This window comes from Festucalex cinctus, chromosome 10 (assembly GCF_051991245.1).
Source record: "Festucalex cinctus isolate MCC-2025b chromosome 10, RoL_Fcin_1.0, whole genome shotgun sequence".
In the NCBI taxonomy this organism is placed as follows: domain Eukaryota; kingdom Metazoa; phylum Chordata; class Actinopteri; order Syngnathiformes; family Syngnathidae; genus Festucalex; species Festucalex cinctus.
Window position 1 is genome coordinate 17694737 of NC_135420.1, and position 27535 is coordinate 17722271.

At 38.4% G+C, this 27535-nt stretch overlaps 2 protein-coding genes across 7 annotated transcripts in view; both read left to right on the forward strand.

Annotated features, from left to right (window-relative positions):
• Positions 1-24904, forward strand: ttc39a (tetratricopeptide repeat domain 39A). Of its 4 annotated transcripts, XR_013285210.1 has the most exons (22): positions 1-189; positions 1522-1572; positions 1677-1727; positions 2733-2786; positions 8410-8514; positions 13085-13216; positions 15225-15265; positions 15439-15506; positions 15579-15643; positions 15727-15826; positions 15996-16061; positions 16166-16274; positions 16367-16434; positions 16519-16578; positions 17189-17350; positions 17516-17607; positions 19226-19346; positions 19757-19868; positions 19980-20094; positions 20190-20306; positions 21558-21972; positions 22928-24904. XR_013285210.1 is itself a non-coding variant. In XM_077533204.1 (21 exons), the coding sequence occupies exons 1-21, from the start codon at positions 140-142 to the stop codon at positions 21670-21672; spliced, it is 1854 nt and encodes a 617-aa protein (XP_077389330.1). In that variant the 5' UTR covers positions 1-139; the 3' UTR covers positions 21673-24904. The 4 variants fall into 4 exon arrangements, 3 of the variants coding, with proteins under 3 accessions (XP_077389330.1, XP_077389333.1, XP_077389332.1); XM_077533204.1 differs by having other exon boundaries at positions 21558-24904; XM_077533207.1 differs by having other exon boundaries at positions 10-189; positions 1478-1572; positions 21558-24904.
• rnf11b (ring finger protein 11b) overlaps positions 21831-27535 on the forward strand; it is a 21770-nt gene continuing 16065 nt past the window's right edge. For 2 of the 3 annotated variants that reach the window (XR_013285211.1, XM_077533210.1), the window contains exon 1: positions 25869-26482. Coding sequence is in view for 2 of the 3 variants with exons in the window: in XM_077533210.1 (XP_077389336.1) it covers positions 26360-26482 (123 nt within the window). In the remaining variant the exon portion in view is untranslated. Of the gene's footprint in view, positions 21973-25868; positions 26483-27535 lie in introns of those variants that run through there. The other variant, XM_077533211.1, reaches the window with a different exon arrangement.

Sequence of the window (27535 nt, forward strand, 5' to 3'; positions counted from 1 at the left end):
AGTAGGCAGGGAGCCAGGCAGCTGTACCTCCCTCCCTCGCTCACTCCCGGCCGCTGCTCTTTCGTCCCTCTCTTCCTCACGTCCGTGGAGCTTCCCAAGTGTCGCCCCCCGTGAAGAAGCTGCCCCTGCCCGCCGTGGAATGAGTTTTCTCAAGTGGCGACGGAGTGTCAAGCGAAACGACAGCAGCAAGTGAGTTCCGTGGAGGTGGGGGGTAATGTCGCCAAATGTCTCGCTTGAAATGGTTGCCACGGTTTTTTTTTTTTTTAAACGTGCTTTTAAAGAATTTAAAAATATATATCTGAACATGCTATGATAGGGTGATATGTTTAATAAGAACTCTGTGAACTCGTCCCGTGTCTTGCTGGTGTCGACAGCCTGTTGGACGACATTGCACCGCCTGATGTGGTCAAGCAGGCTTGTTAGCTATATACTGTTATATATTAGTTGACACATAGCATCACAATAAGTATTTTTATTTCTTTTTTTTGTTCTAAAACGCCCACGGTGATATATGCTTTTAGTGGCTAAGTGTATCTTCAGGAAGTAAACCTGTCTCACACGAGTGCATTCGATTCATCTCACAACTACTCAGCAGTCAACACCAATCTAATGAGATCCTCCTAGAGGTGGCAAAAGTACGCACATTAAAAGTACAGACACTAGTAGTGTACTGCTAAAATTAAAGGTACTAATTTAACTCCTGTACTGTACTTAAGTAAAATGAAAAAAATATATATATATAAAAATAAAAAAAGACTTTTGAACTGTTAATGACATTAATGACTACAATGTTGTAACTGCAAATAGGAATATGCCAGGAAAAGCCAACTAGAGCTGCAGTTTTATGTGGGGTTAATCAGAGGCACTTTAAATGGTGGCAGGCAAACGTGTGCTGACCCCTAGTTGGACTGAATGTGATTGGTGAATTCTGAACATACCCAGTTAAGGAGCTGTTCATACTAGTGCTAACATGTTATCACAGTCCTAAAAAGATCGATGATGGAAAAAAAGTTTAGTTATGATTTATCTGGATCTCATTTTTTATATCACAAAATCCTGGCATTTGCAGGACTGTTATATCCACTGTATATGAAGTCTTTGGACTACAGTATTATTATCAATAGTTACAATTTGAAACAGTATTAACCGTTTCAAATTTTATCATGGTTTATCAGTCAGCCATTTTATCCCTACTCTGTGCTAACAGTAAAGTAACACTTTAACACCCTGAAAGGTGGCACTCGAGGAAGTGTGGAAAATTAACAGTTTGTATTTGAATGACCTGAATGTAAGTGTTCCAATCCATTCTTAAAATAGACAGTCAATAAAAACCGCAATGACCCAGCTGCTTCCTGTTGACTCTCATGGCATTGATGTGACAAACACATTGATTTGTTTCAATACTTGAAATAGCTTTCATCTGTCAGTCTGGCGCATGCATCGTCACATCAGTTCTGCTGTCATCTTCTTCTCGCAGTCACAAGATCCAACAGATAAAGTTGAACTTTAACCTCTTCACAGGAATGTCATGGAGGCACAACACGTCCCTGATGGCCCGGACTCCCCGAGCAGGTACCTTCTATTCAATGACTTCACGGGCTGACATTGATTTTAGCTAGACACAAAACACTTTAATAACATCAATATCGTTCTTTTTTTTTTCTTTCTTCCAATAGGCTATCAGTCATAAACACTCCAACATTGGATCCTATCATCAGTAACTTCAGGTGAGTGAATTTAATGGTATGAAGCCACTTCAGCAACATTAATGCACCCAACACATTTTAATGAAGAAATATCCCCTTTCATTTGTGTACGTAAAGCAACAATGTGTGATATTTTTTACCTAAAATTGTTGGATTTAAAATGTTTATGATGGCACACTGGAATGTACAAATCTGTCATGGTCACTTCATATTGCACTAGTAATAATGTCAGACCAAATGTGCTATTGCAATGGACTATATGTTTTTAAAGGTGAAAAAGCTAAAACACCATCTTAAAAAAATATGATAGTACACTAGCAGTGTGCATATCTGTCATTTCCATAGCAACGGTGTATCACTGACTTACCGGTGGAGCAGCCAGGGCAACTGGGTGATGATATTGGTTTCTAATATTAGTGGACCAGCCAGGTCACTTTATGCTATACTACTGTTAGCATCGTCGCTAACAATACATTCTAGACTAGTTTTTGGCATATTTTTATTTTTATTTTTTTGTCGCTTAACAAATGCATTAATCACACTGGAATTGTCTTATTGCCACAGGGGCTCATACCTAATTAGCATGTCAGGGGCGGAGCTATATTATATGGTGGCCAGGCACCCCTTGTCACTCTGGCTACCCCCATACATAAGGGAAAAGTTTGGTATTTGTGTTTTTCTTCATATTATTATTATTATTATTATTATTGTATTAGTATTATTATATATTTAATTTTATTTGTATTTATTATATTTATATTTATTTTATTTATTTATAATAAAATCACCCTGGCCACCTGAATGAAAATTTTCTGGCTACGCTCCTGTATCCAGTTGTTCCCGAGTACTGTAACTTTATTCATCAACTGTTTCCCATAGCTTATGAGCATTTATTTCAGCAGAAATGTAAGATTCCACCTGCTAAACATGTCCCACGATCGTATTGCTGCAACAATTGTTGGCTGCTCAGATGGATTTCATCCCTCGAGATGATCTTCTTCCTCTGCTTGTTGTTCATTCTTTTAGGTTGCAGTTACACGACAACAAAGACGGCCCAGAACAAACAAATCCTTCCAATGGGTAAGACCAAACAGTGGACTGACTTTACTGTATCGCCATGGCGAGAGTTTCACAACAATGTGACTGCGAATTAAAGTGTCTTGTGACACATTAAGGTCAACAGAAGGTCATCGGTTTTGCTGAAGCTCCTCCATGTTGTATCAGTCATGTAAATAATTGTTTGGTTTTCTTTCTTTCTTTCTTTCTTTCTTTCTTTCTTTCTTTCTTTCTTTCGTTCTTTCTTTCTTTTTCTTTTTTTTTTTTTGCTAAGATGTGAAACCTGCGGAGTGTTGTAGGTTTTGCTTTCGCTTTTGCAGTATCTCCTCCTTTGTATACCACCCATATTTATCCATCTCAGGGTGGCCATTTTGCTACTTGCTTTCGACTGAAAATGACATGCATTCATTGAAGGTGGGAATTCGGATTTATCCAACTTGGATCATCCCAGTTCCGACCTCAAAGCATTTGAGCCGATTGTACACAACAAAGATGGCTGATTCCGATAAATTGTTGTTCTAGTTACAGCAGTAATGTGCACACTTCCTGGTATTAAGTCGGAAAAGTCTGACTTCCCGCTTTCCTTGAATGCAGCATTAGCTTGTGAATGGCACATGACAATGTCAATCTGACAACAGCGCATTACACTTGCTGCCTGGCCAAAAATCTCTGCTTGTTCTTCACACAACAGTAACATTAACATAAGCAAATGAATTGATGTTACCACAACAAAGCTAACTGAAGCTAGCGAACAGGCAATTTGGTTGCAAAATTCAAACAAATCGCTGGTTATCCAGTTTTGAGGTTAGAAGTGAAAAGGCTCACATTCTCTTGGTTTGAATGGGAGTGTAAATACCAGTTTTTCTGCAATTGGCTGGCAACCAGTCTGGCTGGGATAATACCAGCTCACCTGCAACCCTAATGAGGACAGATTTGATGGATGTGTTGTCATTTTTTTTACGAGCAGGAAGATGAAAGCGCTAATTGTGCACTGGCTGTTGGGATTTTAAAATCTTACTCTGTTACATACTGTAAATACCAAAATGTGTATCAAAATGACTGATGACTCTTGACGACCAAATTGTTACGAATGACGTCCATCCCCCAATTTGGCCTCAACAAATCGGAGCAAGACTGCAGTGTGTAGCATTAACTGGATTAAAAGAACATATAAAGCTTGAGGGTTGATTTTATAGTTCACATATGGCCCTCTATAGTGTGTGTATTATTTCACGAATGTTTGCACAAATTGAGTTGTGTGCGCGGGTGTGTTTGACTGAAGATAGCACAGATAGCATTTGTGTCCCCTTCTGTGATGTGTGATAGTCATCCCGATCTTATTATAAGCTTGCTGGAGCCACTGAGTGCTTTCTCCTCCTCCCATCCCTCCTCCTTGTCATGCTCTCTCACTCGCCAGCTGCTTCTCTGGGAGAAAGCCACATCATCCGTTTACTCACCGGAGCTCATCCGCATTAGTTTCACACACATGAAAATGTCAGGAGAACGGCCACTGTCGAACGGGTAAGAGACGTCACTTGTGCGGCATGACGGGATAGCCTGCCTGTTAGTTTGCTTTCTTCCTTTACCACTATTATGGGGCTAATGCGTGTGCCGGAGCTCAGGCATGTGGACAAACTTGTTGGGATGGTTTTTCCAAGCCGCCTTTTGTCGCAGCATGGAACACCTACTAGCGACAGCAGTGACAGCGGCCAGGCCGGGTCGATAACGGGATGCTGTTAACCCTGTGAGTGTGGAGACGTTGCGCAGAAGGTGTGAATGTGAATCGTTGCTGTGCTTCCTAAGTGTTTTTTATGTAATTACGTGCTTCATTGATAATCGGGAAATATTGACACAATATCAAACATGATGATGCAGTAAGAGTATGATGTGTTCTTCCAGATTTCTCAATTGTCTTCCTGTTAGCAACTTAGCATCAGTTGAGTTGGTTTGACATCTTTAAAGACATTATTTTTACCCTGACCTAGACGTAGGTCTAGGCAATAAATCCAGTTAATTCGATTAATCGTCATTTTAAAAATCAAATATTTGAAAATGAGCTAAATCGTGAAATCAAGGTGTATGCCATATAAATATTATAGATTTATTTTTATTTATAATTAGACATTTATTATGAATTATATATAAATTAAAATATATTGTCTCTACTATATGAACACTTGTGTCCATTTTTTTAATTTTTTTTTAAAAATTTTTATGGGATGAAACTGAATGCAGACATCCCAAAAACGTATAAATTTGTTCTATTTTAATTACCAGTGTCCCAATGACGTATTTATACGTTTTTTAAATTTTTGAAACCTCTGAACTACAGAGAACGGTTGAAGCAATGGTAGATATTACACAAACGGCCAATAGGTGGCAGCAGAGAGATCAACCAGGGCCATGTTGCAACACAGCTGTTTTCCCCACAGTTTAAAACAAATTTGTGAATAATGATGAAACTTAGCTATAATCTAATGCCAATTACTGCAAAACTGAAACAGATAGAAGTATACTTTTTTCTGATAAAAGAAGAAACGCTAATCTTTCTTTTGGTAGTTTCCATGTATTTATAGCAATAGAACGCAATATTATGTGGGCCTTGCAAAATCAGTCAAAATTCAGTAAAATAGCCGGAGCCCAGAAGGGGATTGCTTCAGTGAAAATGGCTGGGACTGAAATATTGTTTTGAAAAATGTTGGCTTCCGCCCCGCCACTCTACCATACAGACCTGATGGTGGATTGCTGCAGAGGTTCCTCTCTCCAGCTGTGACAGAGTGACCATCGGGTTCTTGTCACCTTTTCTCCTAATTGCTTAGTTTAGACGGGTGGGCAGCTCTAGCAAAAGTCCTTCTAGTTCAGAATTTCTTCTATTTATGGATGATGGAGGCCACTGTGCTTATTGAAACCTTCAAAGCAGCAGATTTTTTTTTTCTTTCTTTACAATTCCCCAGATTTGTGCCTTGAGACATTCCTGTCTCGGAGCTCTCCAGACAATTCCTTTGACTTCATGCTTGGTTTGTGTTCTGACATGTAACATTACCCGTGGGACCTAATGTAGACAAATGCAGTTTCCAAATCATGTCCATGCAATCAAATTTACCACAGGTGGACTCCACTGTAGGAACCTCTCAAACGTTTTTCACATTCTCATTATGGGGTATAATGTGTAGAATTGTGATGGAAAATAAAGAATGAAATAGAATAAAGAATTTACAGGAAAGATATGATTGAGTTGCAGAAAGTAAATTGATCGTTCCGATAAATTTTGGGAAGCCATAAACCACATATAAGCCATGCTTTGTTTGCTGGTCCTTGCTCTGAGTGTGCATCTGCCCAACTTGTGTAACACAACATTGAGTTTAAAACTATACTGGGAGAGGCAGAGACCAATTGTTAGTTAGCTGAAATGTTGTGGCTCCAAAATTGAATTGCTTAATAGACAATATATCAATAATTTTAGCATTTAAAAAATGTTTACACGAGTAGAATAGGTTGCCTCTCATTTTACCTGCACTACACTGGCAACGCTTTCCATTATGTACTGGTTTGAACCTGTTTTTCAGACGCCAATTCAGCAACCTCACGTCAGATTGCGCATGATAAATCAATCTCTTTGCATATGCTGTACTATACAATGTGAAAAATGAGCAACCTGGCAGTTTCGCCTGTGTTCTTTTTATGTTGCTGTGAAAACAAAATGAAAGCAATATCCCAATAATCTGATGACCAGTTCAAGTTTATTCAATCAGTCAAAGTTGCATGTACTGTTTTTGTTTTGCGAACACTATAATGAGCTGACAACAAAAGCATTCAAATATTATTTCCTGACATTATTTGATTTTGAAACTGCAGGCAATTCTGTGGTTAAGTCATGCATACATACATCTATTAGATTTATAGCACAAATATAATTAATCCACTTGTTTATCTGGAGAGTGATTTCCGCCTCGTGTATGTGGGATGAAAGGAAGTACTGATTTTTGAGAGATAAATCAAATCTCTGTTATTATCTTGTGCATCCGCTTTAACAGGACATATAGGAAACTCCTTATTTAACAGCTTAATTGAGCGTTTGTTTCCTTACCTCAGAGCAAATATGTATTATGGACGATCTGACAGGCGGCAGACAACAGCTTGTGTGACAAACTACGGAAAAATGATTTTTGTGAACTTGTTGGGTCCCAAGTAATCTTTCCTCGAAAGTGTGTTGGATTTGGATGATAAGAGTGACAACGATTGTTTGGGCCACACTAAAAAGAAAATAACATTTTCAAAAAGTGAAGTCATATAATCATGAGAATTGAAATGTGAAAAGTACAGATATTACTAATAATTTTGTATTTGTACATTTTCTAGACAAAAAGCCTCAAATCAGTTTCATGAACCTGCTTGTATTTATTGTTGAGGGTTTTTTTTTTTTAGTGATTTGACATTTACCCAATGACTTTTCATCAACAAATGTAACTTTATTCTCCTAATGGCGTATTCTCCTAGCACTGTAAAATTACGTCTTTCTACTTCTTACTTTGTGACTTTTCGCATAATTTGATTGGTTATTTTCAGTGTAGTTCTTCGTTTACACTCATTGTTCAACATTTTTGTCTAAAATGCATTTAGGCGAGCACATGACTCCTATAACCATACCTATCAAATCATACATAGACCCCTTGTACAATTGTCATCTGTGGAAAAGACCCCTCATTCATTGTATTTTCCCTTCCCAGCCAGTCCAACTTGCTGCTGGTCATATGGTGAGCGCAGCAGTCACCCGCATGTCATTAGGCAGTCCTGCACCAGTGTATGCTCTCCTGGTTGTGTGTATGTGTGAAGGAGAATTCCTCTGCGTCTCTTAATAGGCAAGAATGTAAAGTGAAGGCTGTATATTAGTTATCGCTGTTACACAGATTAGTGGCTTGTGTTGGCTGTGCTCTTCTATTCTTCTCCAGTGGTCCGATATGTCAACACTTGAGTGTTTGACTGAGTGTTTTCTAGTTTTCTTTAATTCAGGAGAATTTTCCAAGCGCATGTGATCGGTACGGTTGTCTGGGAAAAAAAAGCACACAAAGCTGTGGTTTGTGGCTCCGGAGCACAACATCCTAATTACAAGCAAGCATAAACTGGATGAAAAACAACCGAATATATAGAAGTCAAAGTGCAACGATCACAAGAAAGCAACAAGTTATCAGAATAAATCAAGTTAATGACAACAGATAAACACACTTTCAGCGTGCCGTGGCCCGTGATGCTTAACGTTGATGATGCTTTCACGCTGCATGCGGAAATGAAGAAATAAAAATCCCATTAAAATGCAATCATGAGCCTTGTGATCGAATCTAGTGTAGGCGTCAGGATGGAGGAAGGGAGCATAAAGTGGCCTCTGCCATATGCTCCTCACGTGAGGCTCATGAGCATGCACTGACATGATCATTCTGGAATTTCTTTGCTTTCAAAAATAGTGGTTATGATTATTGATAGGCACATTACAAAAGGCAGCTCATGAATGACCCATGAAAAAGTCTTCCTTTTGATCACGGGCCACCAGTCTAAACTCTTGGTTGGGAAAACAAGGATGGATATTTACTTAAGCAATAGCAGGGACAGCTTGGAAAATCACCACTTCCTGTATTTACTTTTGCTCGTCTAGGTGCTCAAGCTCGGACCTGTCGCTGGCTCTGGATGACTGCATGGCCGCCCTGGATCTGTTCCTCCAAAATGACTTTGAGGAGGCGCAGGCCCGCCTCAGACCCAGGTAGGAGCACGCATTGCAGCACCGTTTAACTGCAACAGCAGCTTTTCCGGCACACGTGACAAGCCACACGCTCTATAGCACGTGTTCTTCACTGAGGAAGAAGACATCCTTTATTTGTCCCTGGGGAAATTCAATTAATTGTCCATGCTACACGCACAGGGGTCAGAAATAAATGTGCCCCTCTTGGTGCAGATGACACATGAACAAGCACTCTGTGGAGGTTGGGGTTCTATGCTTTGCTCAAGGGAACCACTTAGATCCTCAAACTTTATGCACTAAGCTAATATAGTGAATACAGGGGAATTGTTAGACGAAAACAACTGGACTCTTGCTGAACTAATTTGTTCCAAATTAGATTTTATTTTAATTTTTTTAGATTTGAAATGTAATTAATCTGTTCCAGGGTAAAATTGTGACCATAAAATCTTTATTAAATGTACATGGGATGTGATGGGTATCATTCAGGAATCATTCAACCAACAATAACAAATTTATCCCACAAAATAGTCCCATTCATACACTCCTCAGGGAAAATGTTCAGCCGCATATGATTCTTAATATGCCACAGAACATTTCATGATTAAGCCAAATATTTTCTATTACATTTTATGTAATTATTCCTTTTTATTTTTTATATACATTTTATTTATAGGTGCCTTTCTAGACACTCAAGGTCACCTTATAACAACTGTTAAAAACATACAAATACAATGGTAAGAACAACATATGTTAAAATAAAGTAAAATGAAAAATTAAGAAAAAGACGATGCAGTCATGGTCAGAGTGAGTAGGCTTGTCTAAACAGATGTTATGGAGGTCATATTTTAGAATGTTCTAGGATCTAAAATTAGAAAAAAAAAAAAATAAACAAACATTCTTTTCAATAATATGTTGTATGTTTCCCCACTAGTCTGGGTCTGGTTAATATTGCATTTATAGAAGCAGCAAAATCCACCTGCTTTTATCCATCTCAACGAGCGGCCATTTTGCCACTTGCTGTCGACTGAAAATGACATCAGGGTTGCTCAAGGCTTAGGTAGCGACCAATCACAGCTCACCTGCCTTCTGTAACTGAGCTGTGATTGGTTGTTAACCTGAGCGAGCAACTGTGATGTCGTTTTCAGGCGACAGCATTGGGCAAAATGGCTGCCCCCCTGGATGGATAAAACAGGTGGATTTTGCTTCCATAAGCACAATATTAATCAGAATATTGTATTTAGACTAATGGGGTTATATAGAACCTAATATTGAAAAGAATTTTTTTGGGGGGGGTTGATGTCCTCGTTAAAATGACTTTCAGTTTAATAACTCTCAAATCGTAAATCCCACTTACATTTTTTGAGCATGCTGGTGAATCCGGTGCAGTGTAACATTTCAGTGTTCTTAGCACAACTCACACAACTTTATTTATTCTCATTCTATGGTGTTATCATTACACGAAAACGAAACACACTTGTGGAATTCACCCTTAAGATGCTTAATGACATTGACAATTTGACATATTTGATATGTTTGGCGGGTGGCACGGCGGCTGAGTGGTTAGCACGTCAGCCTCCCAGTTCTGAGGACTCGGGTTTGAGTCCAGGCTCCGGCCTTCCTGGGTGGAGTTTGCATGTTCTCCCCGTGCCTGCGTGGGTCTTCTCCGGGTACTCCGGTCTCCTCCCACATTCCAAAGACATGCATGGCAGGTTAATTGAGCGCGATGAATCGTCGCTAGGTGTGCTTGTGAGTGTGGGTGGTTGGTTGTCTCTGTGTGCACTGATTGGCTGGCAACCAATTCAGGGTGTACCCCGCCTACTGCCCAAAGCCAGCTGAGATAGGCTCCAGCACCCCCCGCAACCTTTGTGAGGAATAAGCGGTCAAGAAAATGGATGAATGGATGGACATGTTTGGCATGCAGCTTGGAAATGTTAACTAACACCTGTTGCGTCCAGATCTGGCAACCAACACCATGTCATCAAGTTACTACATTCTTGACTGCTCTCTTTAGTCACCAGAGCCTTCATGGCAGTTTTATCTTCATCCACCCTAGATGCTCCCATCCGCCCATTTTCTACTTCTTAGCGCCTGGTTTGACTTAAGACACCTTCCTGTCATGACTACACTAACATCTTTACTGGGTTTACTGTGTTGTTGGTTTTGAGATGAGTTGGGAAAAAAATGTTCTGAGTGATGTAATGAACCTAAATCCTCAGCCCAGATTCGATTACATGGTGCCATCTTGGTATCTCTTTCAAGGCTGTCAGGATTGAATGAAATGTTCTGTCTTCTGAAGACACCATGGCAGCAGTAGCTGCTTTCAATTCACAAACAGAGAATTTTCACCTTGAAGATAATTTAGTATGTGTAATGTTACAAATGAGATGTACTTGTCAACCTATGTATGTATCCACAATATTGTTCTTCAATATTCAATATTGTGAACATTGTTCTTCAAGTCATTTAGCCGTCTTATTTACCATTTAAAATTCACTGCCTTTGACAAGTATTCTTGTCAATTATATTTCTTAGAGCGGGGACAGATGGGGGATAATCTGATTATGCTCCACTGTAAATGTCAAACATGGAAACAACTTTACGGATGCACAACCACCGGTAGATGACATTATTGCCCCATTTTATACGAAATAAACACAGTTTCAGAGTCCATGGGAGAAATGGCTGTATTTTGTGCAACCTAGATTTTTCTGCTGTCACGTGTAATAGAATGGGATGAGACAAAAAGAAGGGAGTCTATTCTGTCATTTGGTAGATTCGGTTTATATATAATTATTGAACGTAATATCACGTGGGTATTGAAATTTTTGAAAGTTCCTAAAATGGCTGGCAGTGAATGAGTTAATTGCATCAATGAAGTTCAGCTTTGGGTGGCTGCACGCCTGTATAGTTACAAAGTCATCCAGAGCTGTACAATTTGTTCTATGCAACTGCGATTACTATAATGAGGCAGGCACAATCGCAGCATCTCGTGTAAAGCGTCACTCAGCCTTGAAAAACTTCGAAGCGCTGCTGTGAAATGTTTGGAATTCTCCCCCTTTCTCACCAGCAATGCCACTCGTCTCACAGATCTCTCCTAAAAGCTTTCATGTCAGTCACTTAACTCATCTGCCTTCTGTGAGTGTCATGTTAGCCCGTCCTGGTCAGGCAACTGTTTAAATAAGGAGGAGGAAAATTTTGTTGCCATTTGTTCTCATCTATTTGTTCTCTCGTTTGCATTTGTGTCTAGCAGCAGATCCTTTCTGCAACTTGTGTCTGGGGGGGGGGGGGGGGGGGGGGGGGGCTTTGTTAATTTAGTATTTTGATTCTTCCTAGTGTCTGGATTTACTTCTCTGTTTTTGTAAACAAGTTTCCCCTTTTATTATTTTAATTTTTAATTTTTAGCCCCTTTCTGATTAACCTCCCTGCTTCCCTGTGCTTGGGTTCACATTTTGCCACATCACCAAAACCTCCTGATGTTGGTGGATTTATAGTATTCTTATTTTAACTATTTTAACCCATACAGCTTTCTAGCACGGAAGCTATACATGTTAGACTATGTGAGGCTGGAATGAACTTCAGGATAAACGTTTAATAATAATGAAGGGGTGTAGATGTTAACATTGAAGGTTCTTATTTTAAGTGGGGGATGCTACCCTCTTAAAATTATAACCTAAGTCATATTTTGACCCCCAGCACTGGACCCCCCCCCCCAAAAAAAAAATAAAAATAAAAATAAATGCCTTAAACATCTCATGATCCTGATCACCTTTGCTAAAATTAGCTATAGAATACATACAATTTCAGTTCTACCCTTAAAATGCAAATTTTAACCATTTTTAAGTTTAGGTCAGTTTGTTCATGCTTTCTGAAAAAAAAAAAATTACTTGGGCCATTATTTTGTTCAATAGCACTTTTTATGCAGGCTTAACATAAATTTAAGAAATGTTTTGTTACTTTTTTTTTCAGTTTATTGTGAAAATCAACAACCCATTTTGCTCTAGTATTGAAGTATATAATTGTATGTTTTTATTTTGATAGTTGATGAGGGCAAAAAATATGGAACTGAATTATAGTGTAGACCTAGCCTGAAGATATTTTCTTTTGAATTGAAGAAGCCTGATGTAGCTATCAAAGACATGTCTATACAAGTATCATTTTTTGTGGCGGTGATAAACAACTGCACACACTTTTCGAGCTCAGTAGGTGTGGTATGTTTGGCTGTAGACCATGTTTATGTGTACATAGCATAATATTGTCCTTCAGTTGCTTTTGTGCCTTTTTTTTGTTTGAGTAAATTCTTGTCTCCGTAATCATCAGTCTGTAATGGTTTACAACTGGAACAACAAGTAGAACTACGATGACGTCAAGCACTCTGAAGCTTGTGCGGGTAAAGTTGTTCATTCCCGGGTGTGACGTGACACTCCAGCAGTCACAGGTATAAATAAATGGGCAAGGTTCTTTTTTTTTTGTTTATGTTGGGGGTGTGGCGTTAACCAATCTCACACGTGCCCACACATCAGACTAAAGGCTTTAATATTCACTAAATCTTTCTCCCCCTGCCTGATCGTTTATTTTTATGTTACTTCCACAGAATCAAAGACAGCATGTATCATGCCCTGACCTACGCCACCTTCCTAGAAATGCAGGCCATGATGACCTTTGAACCTCAACACATCTTGGAGGCAGGAAACACCATGAAGGAGGCCCAGGCTATTTGCCAGCGGTGAGACATTGCCTTTGCATAATGAAGGACATTTGCCGAACAGCTCATTTTGGCATTTACTGTGCATTATATGTATACCAAAACAGAGTTGACGTAGCCAAAAGTAAAATCATTTAGTTATCTTGTCACTGGGAAAGTAAGAATGTTAAAAAAAATCACCATCATGACCAATATTAATATGCTGTAGTGTTGACCTAAGTGGTCATCAAATGAGAGGCAAAGATTTTATTTCTAAGCAGTAACCTACATTTAATATTATTGTCAATCAATGTAAAATGATACGTTTGCACTTTGCAGTGTGCTTAAATATAAGACATTAAAAAAACAACGCCAACAACAGGATTGCTGGTAAAGTGAAACCTTGAAAATAATCCATTTATCATGTGTATGAAATTTGGAAAATCTTACCTTGGCACCATCTGCTGATCGTAAGTAGCACTGCTCCACAGCTATTGAGATACATTAAATACAGAAGAGCATAAGTGTTTCATTTTCGAAAATGATAGGATTATAACGCACACTGACATCATCTAGACATGTCTTAAGAGACACTGTTTGGAAAATGCGGCATCAACACACCAAACTGACCTGCCATCAAAGGTGTAAGCCCCCACCCCACACTAGGTTCTTAATTTGCATTGGAAAGTAAAATCTTGACTCAGTAATTTCATCCAACTGCAGTTCAGAATCTCGAGTTAATAGCTAGACATGAATAAAGGAGCAACTGGTTATGTTGAGTGTTTGTTTTATGGGTCTCATTCGTCACGAAAAAAATGACAAGAAGAAGAGTTTACAATTAACCACAACATACTCCATTGTAGTGCATGGTGCACAACATACACTGTAAGAGTTAAAAGAGATATTTTTTTCCTCTCACATTTTAAAACTCAGTAAAATAATTTTTTTGGCCTTCTTTTGAATGTAGTTTACCCATTTCTTTTGTTGATAAGCTCATGTAACTACTGTATTATTATTAGTTTTTACTGTATTTTTTTATTGAACCACCAACAACATGGCTTGGAAAGAAGCGAATTGCCCTGGCTGCTTTAGCTATGTTATAATAAAACAAAAGAGAACATGGATGAGTGAATGTGGCTATTTGAGAGGCAGTTGTTGCCATTCATTGAATGCACTGCTGCATTATGGCGACAGGAACTCTCAATGCTTTGCTGTAGCAACAGATGTAGGGGTGTGAATTGCCTAGTACCTGACGATTCGATTCGTATCACGATTCACAGGTCACGATTCGATTCGATACCGATTAATCCCGATACGAATGGTCACGATTCGATACCGATTAATCCCGATACGAATTTATAAGTCGATTGTTGCGATTTTTTTTCATTCATATTTAGAAAATACTAATCAGTAAGCTTGTATAGTGTAAGATTTATATGAAAATGTATTATTTATTTATCTGAAATTTCAGTCTTATAGAGGTTGTAATCTGTTTCATGTTTGAACAGCATTAAAATAAAAATATTAAGGCTTAATGTGCCGTTCATATAACATTCTTCCATGCTCAAGGTGTGAATCCTTGAAAAAAATAAAAAATAAAAAAAATAATCGATTCTGCCGATTATTGAATCGATTCGAGAATCGCGCGATGTAGTATCGCGATATATCGCCGAATCGATTTTTTTTTAACACCCCTAAACAGATGCATATGAATTTGTATAGTAAAGTATTATTGTAATCACAATATGTACTGTGTACTGTATACTGTTTTGGTATGACTTAGTGATGGCTGACTAGACCTTGTTTCCTCGTTTTTGTTTCCAAAGCTCAAGTGATGCAACATTTTGTTACAGCTGCAGTATTGTGGCACTGTACACATGTGACACAAATTTCGTATTGCAGCAAAAAGTGGCAGTTGCAGAACCCTGCATGCTACGCAATAAATAGTCATTCGCATTCAGCCGTGCTGCTCTGTGTGAAGCGGAAATAAAACCAGATAAGGACAGAAGTATAGGGCCGAAAATGAAACTTTTTTTGTTTTACTCATCAGGCACCGCAAGAAGTCAAGCTTCTCCAAGGGATACACAGAAGGTTTGTGTGTGTGTGTGTGTGTGTGTGTGTGTGTGTGTGTGTGTGTGTGTGTGTGTGTGTGTGTGTGTGTGTGTGTGTGTGTGTGTGTGTGTGTGTGTGTGTGTCAGAGCGAGAGAAATAAAAAAGAGAGAGAGCTGTAACTGACCATAACAAAAATGACATTTTCACAACAGACGAGATTCATGCTGAAGTCTGCTATGCTGAATGCCTCCTGCAGAGGGCAGCGCTCACCTTCCTTCAGGTCAGTAAAGAGCCCTGACCAACTGATGGCGATATTACTGTTTTGCGTCATATTTCGACTACCTTTCCTCAGGATGAAAATATGATCAGTTTCATCAAAGGAGGAATCAAAGTGAGGAATAGCTACCAGACGTACAAGTGAGTGTCTGAACCGTCCTTGTCACTCTGGCAAAATGTCAGTTTGGGCACTAATTTACTTTCCTGTCTCATCTTAACCACAGAGAGCTCCACAGAGTGCTCGAGTCCACGGCGTACAGTCACGGCAACAGTCATTGTCATTTTGAGGGCGGAGTCAAATTGGGAGTTGGAGCCTTTAATCTGGTAAGAGGGTTAAAAAAATGTGTATATTGCAAGCAAACTGGATATAAACACTAGGGTGATTTCAAACACTGAGTACACATGCACACTGATATGCAAAAATTGTCAGTTTATACCTGCTGACAGTAACAATATGAGCCTTTCCTTTCCTTTGCTTCTTTTCCTCCTGCAGATGATCTCAATGTTGCCCACACGGATGCTCAAGCTGCTGGAGTTTGTGGGCTTCTCGGGTAATAAAGTGAGTTCGACAATGTCTCAAAAGATTTCAAGATGACAAATGTCTGAAGAGTTTTGAAGGCAGAGTAACTTATTGCTTGACATTTTGTGTAAATTTGCATGCAGGAGTTTGGTCTCCAGCAGCTTCAGGAGGGCTCTGCAGAAAGCACTTTCAGGTCGTTCTTATGTAACATGTTGCTGCTCTGTTATCACACCTTCATGAGCTTTATACTAGGCAAGTCAACACACAAACACGTGGATACACCTGGCAGTAAATCTTTTTTTTTTTTCATTTTGTTGACATTGCACATGTTATGTGACCTGCAGGCACTGGAGAAGGAGACGTTGAAGACGCAGAAAAAATGTTGCAGCCGTATCTCAAGAAATATCCTAAGGTGTGTAAACTGTGTGCTTCTTCAGTCGTTTTGTGTTGTCTCGTGTATCACAGTTCTAAAAAATATGGGTTGTTTATCTCGTAGGGGTCGATCTTCTTGTTCTTCGCTGGTCGAATCGAGGAGATCAAAGGCAATCTGGATGCTGTAAGTAGCTAGAAAATAGTCGATCCAGTTGTGACTTTAATATTGAATTGAATTATTACATTAAAAGCAAAATGCCCATGTGGAGGTTGTCCGTTAGATCAGGAATGGGCACATTTCTCTTCAAGGGCCACATATGAGTTAATAAAACAGGCAGATCATTCACATATCAGGTTTAAAAAAATGGTAAAAAAAATAAAAATAAAATAAATCTCAATTATTGCAGGATTCTTTGTCATGTAAATTTTTGTTGGGCTGGATTAAGGAATGTATTTTGCTCATGAGTCATACATTCACTACACTTGCTTTAGACGTTCACTGAGCTCATGTAATGATGGTTTGAAATAAGGTTTGACTTGAGACATTTTCTCATTAATTTTTGATTGAACACCAAATTGTACAACTTTTACGTCATTTGAGTTTCAACTACTGCATTTGTTGAAAACTTATTTACGTAAAGTAACAAAGCTCGATTGTCATGGTGATTTTGCAATGATGAAAGTACAATGAGACAATAGAATGGACTTGCGGGGGACCGTTATCAACATTCAAATGGAACCCTGAACTCAAAGCAAACAAAACACAGTGACGTTGATGTGTACGTCTCTATCAGGCTATCAAGCGGTTTGAGGAGTGCTGCGAGGCTCAGCAGCAGTGGAAACAGTTCCATCACATGTGCTACTGGGAGTTGATGTGGTGTTTCACATATCAGCGGCACTGGAAGATGGCCTACTTCTACGCTGACCTGCTCAGCAAAGAGAACTCCTGGTCCAAGGTGGGCTGTCAAAAATTAAATGGAGCTCATACAACACAAAAAAAAACAGAATTGCTGAGGAAGCAGGCCCCTTGATAGTGTATTTTTCGTTTTGCTACCTTTTTCATTCTTTAAAAGAGACGTTTATGTGAGATTGCAGCAGTAACCATTCTTCTCCTCCCTCAGGCAACCTATGCGTATATGAAAGCAGCCTACCTCAGCATGCTGACGGAGGATGATTGTCTAACCTTCGGGGAGACCGCACACACTCTGTTCAGGTCATCAAAGTGTTTTTACATTCTTCTCATACCAAGCGAAACGGGGATCATTAATTGTGATCGCTATAAAACGCTGCCATCATAAATGTCTTTATCAAGGTAACATCTGTGCTTTGTAGAGGGGAAACTACTAAAATATATATGATCTCAACTTGTTTAATGCTGAACAATTAGTTGAATTCAAATTGACATTGCAATGTAGTAGAATGCAATTTTCAAATCACTAGAACTGCAATTGGGCTGAAAAAAGCCTGATTCATTTTGGTCCGTTGGTAGGCTATCTATTTAATGTGGATGAGTGCGTATCGTTACCAGTTATCGTCATTGTGCCGATACTGGCCTTATTTCAAGGTATTGGTACTCACGACAGCAGCCGACTGCCCCCTTGTGGCCATTTTACAATCAAAACAAAATGTCATTGTTTCATCAAACATGAAAAGTTGAAGTGATAAAGCCACATATTTGTTTGCATAATAGTTGTAGTCTGATTTGTAACTTAATCCATGTTTACGCCACACTTCTTTGTTAGAATTTTGTGAAGTTGTCATAGTGAATGCTTAAAAAAATGCAAGTTTAGTAAGTGAACAACTCTAATTGAAGTAGATTGAATTAGATTATTTGTCAAAATCATTCAGCCTAACCATGTTGGATATTTAATAGGGATAGACCGCTTGTTGGCCAAGCCGATTATCTTTTTACGAATATCGGAATCGGCCATTTTTACAAATCTGAAGGCCGAGAAAGCTGATATTTCTCTGAGCGGTGAATGTTTGTAAACTTAATGAATTTTGTGTTTTCTTCAGGGTTCATAAAATGTTGCAAACGGTTGCAAAGATATTCACAGGCAGTTTGTACTTGTCATAAACTTGTCACAAACAGCTTTTCTTGTCACCAAGAAATTTTGAAAATGTTCTGACAAATTTTCACTGTCATCCTTTGAAACCCTTGACGAACTCGAACAAGAACCCTAAATTTGCTATGTTCGCAAACACAAAGAGGTACCAGCTGAAGAGATCAATTTAAAATTGGGTTAATTTCATGTAACCTTTTAATTATGTATGTATTTGTTTAAATTTTTACTTTATTTTATAAGAGATGCTGCTTTTTGCTTTTGTTAAAATTAAAACTAACATAAGTGAAAGTTTACCATTTGTTATGTTAAAATTTGGAAAACTTTTGACGATTGAGAAGCATTTCCTGTTTTGTTAGAATTTTAAAACAAAGATGTGTATTTGTTGTATGTATAAATTAAAAGAAAAACATTCAGCACGTTGACAATTTGAAATGTTTGAACAAGCATGCTAATTTTATATATATATATATATATATATATATATATATATATATATATATATATATATATATATATATATATATATATATATATATATATATATATATATATATATATATATATATATATATTATTTTTTTTTATTTTACTGCAAAAGAGTATCAGCTCCAAATATCGGTTATCTGCCTCCTTGCCTACTAATAATTGATATCAGTATCTGCCTTGAAAAAAACATATCGGTCTATCACCAATATTTAATCATATAGAATAAAGATGAGCAGATCATGAGGTGTTTTATGTATTCATATCTGATGTATATTGCAGGCAGGTGCAAGGGCTGAAGCAGAAAATTGCTGGCAAGTCTTTACCCACGGAGAAGTTTGCCATCAGGAAAGCTCGTCGTTACCTCACGGAAAAGCCCATTCCTCTTCCTGTACCCCCATTGGTCAGTGCAGCTTCCATTCATTTTAACATAAACGCAGACTTCATTTGACAATTTTAAGCATATTTGGACACACTTCTTTATCAGTCAAATGAATGTGGTTTTCTTTCACTTTTACAATAACAATACTGTGTCCGTTATTTTCACTTCCCCTCCTGTAAAGTTGTATTCATAAATTTGCATTGTGCAGGTTTTAGGTTACATTACATAATATTATGTAACTTGGTCAATTTTCTTACAACATAAAACCTGGCATTTGAAGAGGAGTGTGTAGACGTTTTATATCCACTGTAACTAAAATGAACTGAAATGTATTTTATCTGTGTAGATTATGTAACTTGTGCTGAGCGGGCACTTGCGGAATTGAGAGTGCTGACAGAAATTGGACTGATTTTGCTCCGCTTCTTGTCCAGGAGGTGATGTACATTTGGAACGGCTATACGATCATCGGCAAGCACAAAGAGCTGACTGAAAACATGCTGAAGACACTGGACGAGGCGCAGGAGAAACTTGAAAGCATGGAAAGTACGAATAATCTAGATAAGAGGATGAATTAGCAGTTTAACTTGTTTGTGATTCTTTTACAATAAACCTAGGACGGTCCTTCTCAGTTTTGCAATCAATTTTTTCTGTCAGGGTCAGAGTTCTCATTTGACGACCAGTGTCTGCTGAGCTTGCTGAAGGGGCTTTGTCTCAAGCACCTGGGACATCACGATGAGGCCGAACACTACTTTACTCTTGTCCTCTGCAAGTAAGCATCACACAGACACAGACGCATGTATCATATGAAGATGCTCTCTCTCTGTGTTAGTGATTCAGTATGATTCACACCCATTTCATCCGCAGTGAGACCCAGATCAAGTATGACCACTACCTAGTTCCCAACGCTTTGCTAGAGCACAGCTTGTTATGTCTGGAACAAGGTCGGAATGATGAGGCTGTAAAACTACTAGAAGCAGCAAAGTAAGCGACAGTCAACTCTTACACATTTCAGTCAGTGCTTAAGTGGGTACTACAGGGGATGCACGATTTATGACCTCTAACTTCAAACAAAATCCATTAAGGGGATTAACTCGGATTGAACTTTCATTATCATAAAACCTTACATACAGTGTTAACTGCTAATCTTAACGTTCTTAATGGTCATAAAAGTGTGAAAATACGTCAACCTCAGATTATATAGTCTTTAAAACCTTTTTAAAAATTAAATTGCTTATTCAACCACAAGATGATGATTGATTGATTACATTTCTCACTTTTTCTTGAGTACATTATGTCCATCCATGCCACCATCCATTTTCTTGACTGCTTATTCCTCACAAGGGTCATACAAGGGGGTGCTGGAGAGCACTGGACAGCACGCACGGATTTTTTTTTCTCACTCACTCAAGCTGGTGTGAGGGAGTGAGTGAGTGAAAAAAAATAAAAATGAAAAAATCCGTGCATGCTATCAAGTTGCCGCGGGAGTGACGTCATGCAGCCAACAAATTCGCCCGGCCCCGTCTGCCGACAGTGAGTGACAACCACCCACCACCCCACCCACCCCCTGCTCTGCAATTGGCTGGTGGGGTAAACAACTGTCTGTCCACAGAAACGTCCCGCTGTTGACAAAACAAACACAAAATAGCAAAATACAGGCTGGGGGGAGTGGGGGTTTAGGAAAAAAAATCACCACAACACATTAACAGAAGCCCAGAGGTGTAGATTGAGAAGGAGTTCATGAGTATACATCCTGTATTTATATAGTGCATTTTCCTGAGTGAAAACAGAAGACCCCGCCTTTAAGGGAAATGTTGCTAAATTGGGATACATGCATCTTTTTTATAATGGTTATTTTATTTTATCTATTTATTTTTATTTTAAGCATCCAAAGTACTAGTGGTATCTGTACTTGGCATTGTGACTACTCAAGAGTTGAGTACTTGTATTAGTATTTATCTGGGGAAAAAAAGTGGTATTGAACATCCCTCATAAATATAAAGTTAAATTGTCCACATTTCAAAAGGAGTAGGAAGAATCCAAACTTATTTGTTCTTATTTACTCCTACCTATCTTATATTTGCATTTACATGTACTGTATATTTAGTCAGGCCATAGCCTTGCCTCAAAAAAAGTACTATGCTGCTATGCTTTTGTCACACTTCAGCGGCATCTATTATGCACAAATTTTCCTCAGTGTGATTTACTAACTTAACGTTGTTGTTTTTTTCCCAGGCACAATTACAAAAACTACTCCATGGAATCTCGGACTCAATTCCGTATTCAAGCCGCCCTGCACAAAGCCAAAGGTGCGAGAGAAAATGGAGTGTACGTGCCCTCAAGCCCATAAGAGCGAGGAAGAAGAAAAAGAAGACGAGAGCTGAGATTCGGCGTCTGCTTTCTCCCTCAATGCACCACTTGGCTTTATCAGCACCATCACAGGATTGGAACGGTTCCTTCGTCAGAACGGTTTTGGGGGGAAAAACGATGGGTGATGATGTTTTTTTGTTTTTTTTTTTTCCTTTGCGTGTTTGTCTTTACTGGCATCAGCCGCTGATGGCGTGCCCATGATGTGGCACCGATGGTGGTCATCAAGCGTGGGACACGTACCCCGGCTGACCTTCACTTCTTCATTCAAGTGGAAGCTGAGGCAAGTCCGGGCATGTGCCTCATATGACAATGCACTAAAGTAGCAAAGCTTTTTTTGGACTGTGTAACGATGGCTGATACTAAAATGTTGGTCTATGCAGGGTTGAGGTGGAAGACAAATATATGTATACAGGTGCATCTTTAAAAAATAATAAATTAAAAAAAAAAAAAGCTTGTAGTTCAGTTCTGTACGGAAGAAGATTAGGGCCAGTGAAGTGCAAAAAAAAAAAAAGGTTGACAGGATTCTGACTTTATTCTCAGAATTCTGACTTTAACGCGAGAAGTCAGATTTTAATCTCAGAATTCTGACTTTCTGACTTCCCCCCATAATTCATAGCTCTACCTCGACCTCTCTATCACAAAGTCAGAATTCTCACTATAAAGTCAGAATTCTGAGCTTCAAATGAGAATTCTGGCTTCTGACTTTAAAGTCAGAAGAATTCTCTTTTAAATCATTCACTCCAAGCAATTTACACTGAAGCAACCCCCTTTGCTGGATTTTGACTGATTCTGCAAGGCCCACAGAATATTGTGGGTTTTTTTTTTCTATAAAAACATTGAACCTACCAAAAAGAAGATTAGAGTCTCTTCTTTTATCAGGAAAAAAAAGTATATTTCTAGCTGTTTCTGTTTTGCAGCAAATAGCATTATAATAGAGCTAAGCTGATCTCTTATACTCTGCTACCACCTGCTGGCCGTTTTTGTAATAACTACTATTGCTTCAAGCGTTCTCTTCAGTTCAGAGGCTGCACAAAGCCTTCTGTATGCTCTAGCGTAAAAAAATGTATAAATACGTTTTTGGGACCATGGTAATACTTAAAATAGAACATATTTATATGTTTTGGGGAGCAAATGAGTTGTCAAAATTCTGAGAATAAAGAAAGAATCTTGCCAACATCTTTTTTTTTCACTTCACTGGCCCTAATCCTCTTCCATAGTTCTGCTTCTAATTGCAGGTACTAGCAAGTCTTTCCTCACCATCACCATCTTCTCATCTTTGGTACTCTGCTTTGGCTCCTACCATGTGGCTTCATTATCAGAATCCTTCTCTTAATATATTCATGGTTCTTCCATGATACATGCCCAAACCATAGCTTACAGCTAACAAAAGCTCCAAATACACTATGTTAAGCAATCATACTATTACATAAGAATCGATCAAAAGGAATTGACCTTCTGAAAAACATTTTGCTATGTATTTAATGAATCTATATAATTACATATATATATATATATATATATATATATTTTATTTTATTTTATTTTATTATTATTTTTTTAACCCATCCACTGGTATTCGCTGTAAAACTCAGCATCATAATGTCAAGGAAGGAAGTGAGTTTTATTTAGACACAACTGGTGCTTTTGTGTCCATCTCGCAATTCTCGAATCGATTCAATAGGCAGCCGAATCGATTTTTAAACATCAATTTTTGATGGAAAAATATTCAACAAAACGTCTTACTTAGGGTTAGGAGTCACACCTGAAGCATGGAAGAAGGTTATATTAATGAAGCATTAAGCCTTAATATTTTATTTCAATGCTGTTCAAACATGAAAAAGGTTACAACCAGTTTGTTAAATACAGTGGCTCACAGTTATAAGACTGAAGTTTCAGTTACATAAATAATACCTTTTTCATACAAATCTTACAGTGTACATGCACAAGTTTACTGAGTAGTATTTTCTAAATTTGAGTAAAAAATCGCAACAATCGATTTATAAATTCGTATCGGGATTAATCGATATTGAATCGAATCGTGACCTATGAATCCTGATACGAATCGAATCGTCAGGCACTAGACAATTCACACCCCTAATGTACATATATATATATATATATATATATATATATATATATATATATATATATATATATATATATATATATATATATATATATATATATATATATATAATAGCTGCTCAAATCAACTTTTCAAAAAAAATAATAGTAATAATAATATGTAGATGCACCTGTAGTTTCGGACTAAAGCTACCACTACAACACCAATTTACCTGTAAGGGCTCATTCAAAAAAAAACAAAAAACTTGTGACCATAGTGAGACAATGCATGCATTATGTGCTGACAGCTGAGTTAGCATTTAGCCAACCTTTGCAATACATGATGGGTGATCATTACTGTCATCATTACTCCAGAATTCACAGTAGACTTTATAGATACTGTAAATGGCACCTTTTATCCAAATTGTCCTGTTGTAAAAGGACAGATGACCGTGTGTCTTTTAGAAAGGCAGCCTCCTCCTTTTCTTCAGTCCCCCACGTCAGTGGGACCGACTCCAGCAGCACTTGAGCTCGAACAAACAGGCCATTCACTCACAGCAGTGAGGGGCCCGCGTGTTTGTCCGCCTGTTGCATCTTTGGCAAAGAAACGACAAGCACCTCAACCTGCTGCCCTCCTCGATCAGCCGTGCTTGATGACAACCTCCTGTAGAGGGGCTTGAATGGTATCAAACAGTAATTATGTATCTGGACAAAATACAGTACATTATAGTGAAAGGAGCGAAAACGTGATTGAATGACTTGATGAGCCGGGCCCTAGCAACATAATTGAAAAGTGAGAAACTGAAGATGTTTCACGTCTCATTTTATTCATGTGAAATGGGAGGTTTTGGTGTTCATGGTGGTGATGAGGAGTCTTTTTTTTTTTTTTTTTTCTCATGTGTCTTAATATTCCAATAACAACTTGTATTTTATTTTCTAATATGCATACTGTATTATGTTGCATTTTCCCTTCAGTTTCCACACGGACATTTTTAACATGAAACTTTATGGCATTGTGATATTTGCATTTAGCAAATGAGAATGGGCAAGGCTACCACTGAGCATAATGACATTCCTGTATATACTGAATGTTTTTATTGTAATTTAAAATGGAACTAGGAGAAGAATATCATTTTGAAAAAGAAAAATCCAATGTGTTGTCTTTTATGCCAGTGGTTCTCAAACTTTGTGTCCAGGGACCCCTTGCCCATACCCCTACATAAAGTAAAACGGTGCCTATTTTGTAGAAGAAAAAAAAATGGTATTGTTGTATAGTAGTAGTTGTAGTATTTTATGATAGCTTTGGGGTTTTTTAGGAGAAATTGTGCAATTTTATGGGAATAAAGTCATACTTTTTCAAGATAAAAAAAAAAAGAGTTGTAATCTTCATGAGAACAAATACATATTTTGCCGAGGTACAAAGTAACCTTAGGATAATGAAGCCATATTTTCTCAAGAAAAAAAACCATACTAAAGTTTAAAGAGTGAAAAAAAAAGTAATTTTGACAAGTGAATGCTATGACATAGCTTGGAGCTACAGTTGGTGGATGCCAAGGGGTCTAGGGAACTTAGTTTGAGAACCACTGTTTTTTTTCCCCATATATGTGGTGTGTTTTATTCTAGGTTATTTTTCTCCTTTTGTTTATATAAGGTTTTATTCGTGCAATAATATTATAGAGATTTTAATTGGCCTAAACCAGTTGTGTCCAAACATTTTCCTCTGAGGGCCTCATACAGAAAAAAAAAATGAAGGATGCAAGATCAAGTACACCAAAATCAGCCAATTGCTTATTGTTTATATACTATTAGACATTTCCCTCACACAAAAAAAATGCTCCCTGAACAGCATGCTTTTAGGCAAATACTTTGGGGGTGGTATTTGTGCAAGGTAGGCGAGTCAAGTCATGTTTACCTTATCATTATTCATTTGAAAGAAAATCTCATTTAACACTAACTTATTAAAACTCAAAATGGCAATGCTGCAAAATCGCACATAATACAGGGAATGTAACGATTCTTAGCTCTTGTTTATGTTTACAGAGAATTACAATGTAATCGATCCGATTGGCTGCGAACAAATGCTGGGTGGACGTACTCGGCTGCCGATTGGCAAATATTACGGTGGGCGGTGCTTAGTGTTGCTACAGCGCCCATCTTTTTGTCGATGTCGAGAGCGACCGAAAACTGGAAAGTACCTCACAGTCGAGTGATGGTTTCCGGGAGGAACTACTATTAGTTGAAATGAGGACTGTCGGGCCTTTCTTCACTTGACTTCCCTCCATGGATTACAAGAGCCTATTTGGCGTCTATTTTTAACCCAAGAGCGACTGTTCCAGCTAGCTAGTCGGTGCGAGTTAGCTCTTTGTGTGGCTAGCGGCTAGCTCGAGGGATGTTGTGTTGTTGAGCCCACGGCAGCCCTCCCGTCGCCTGGGAGAGGACAGACGTCATCGGTTCGTGCTTGTTGGAATCACGCTGCCGTCGCTAGCTAAAAAAATAAATAATAAAATACAGTAGAAAAGGTGGCCTGTGAAATATTCGCTGCGTTACGTAAGAGAAGCGACGTCGAGAGAAAGCGAGCGAGACAGAGAGGAGTTCGGTCGAAGATGGGCAACTGCCTCAAGTCGCCAACTTCGGACGACATGTCGTTGCTCCACGAATCCCAGTCGGACCGGGCCAGCTACGGAGACGGCGCCGACCCCGACCTGGAGCCGCCGCCCCCTTACCAGGTAACTTTCTGAAGAGACAAGTCGTGTACCGTCCGTAGTAAAAGGGGGCTGGAGATCAGATGTTGACAGGTTCGACATCATCCCTTTGTTGCTAATCCGCTTTGTAATATCCCAGTGTTCTGTCTCTGCCATTTATGAATACAGAAATCCACCATAGATTTAGGGCTGAACGATATTGAAAAATAATCTAATATTTTATTTAATATTATTTTTCAAGGTCCTCTTGCATGTATATTTTTTAAACACTAGCAATACATACGTCTATATTGCAATACTGTGTGCCATTTCAAATGTATTAATATTAAATACACTTTATTAAAGAAGAAGTAAAACAAAACAAAACCTTTTAATATGATCTATACAGCCCCACAACTCTGTTATGAAATATGAATAAAGCAGCAAAATGCACCTTATATATATATATATATATATATATATATATATATATATATATATATATATATATATATATATATATATATATATATATATATATATATATATATCCATCTCAGGGAACAGCCATTGTGCCACTTGCTGTCGATTGATAATGACATCACAGTTTCTCAGGGCTCATGCTGCCTTCATGTGGTATCGTAATTATGGTAAATACCATATGTGGAGTAGAAAACTGCACGTGAACACCCACTCATGTCGTATTTTCTACGGGATAACTGAGAATTAATTTTGATACCCGAGGGCTCCAGGTGGAGGAGTGGAACCGTCACTTGCCTTTGGTGCCGGTTGGCGTGGGTTCGCTCTTCCGCCTGGGAGACCCATGTGGCTTACATGAAGTGAACTTGTGTGTGAATGAGTGATTAAAAAAAAAAATATATATATATAGTTTGATACCCGAGTTGAGAGAACTATTCAAGTTTCAATATAGCGGAGAATGCCGAAGGATTTGTGAATGGCAAGAAATATTGACACTTATAAGGGTGTTATCGTCCACTAGTAGGTTCTTTTAGAATCTACACCTCAGCTGCTATGTGTATTTTGTTGCTACAGTAACAAAAGCACATGAACAGAACTCGGTCGTAATTGGGAGTTTCC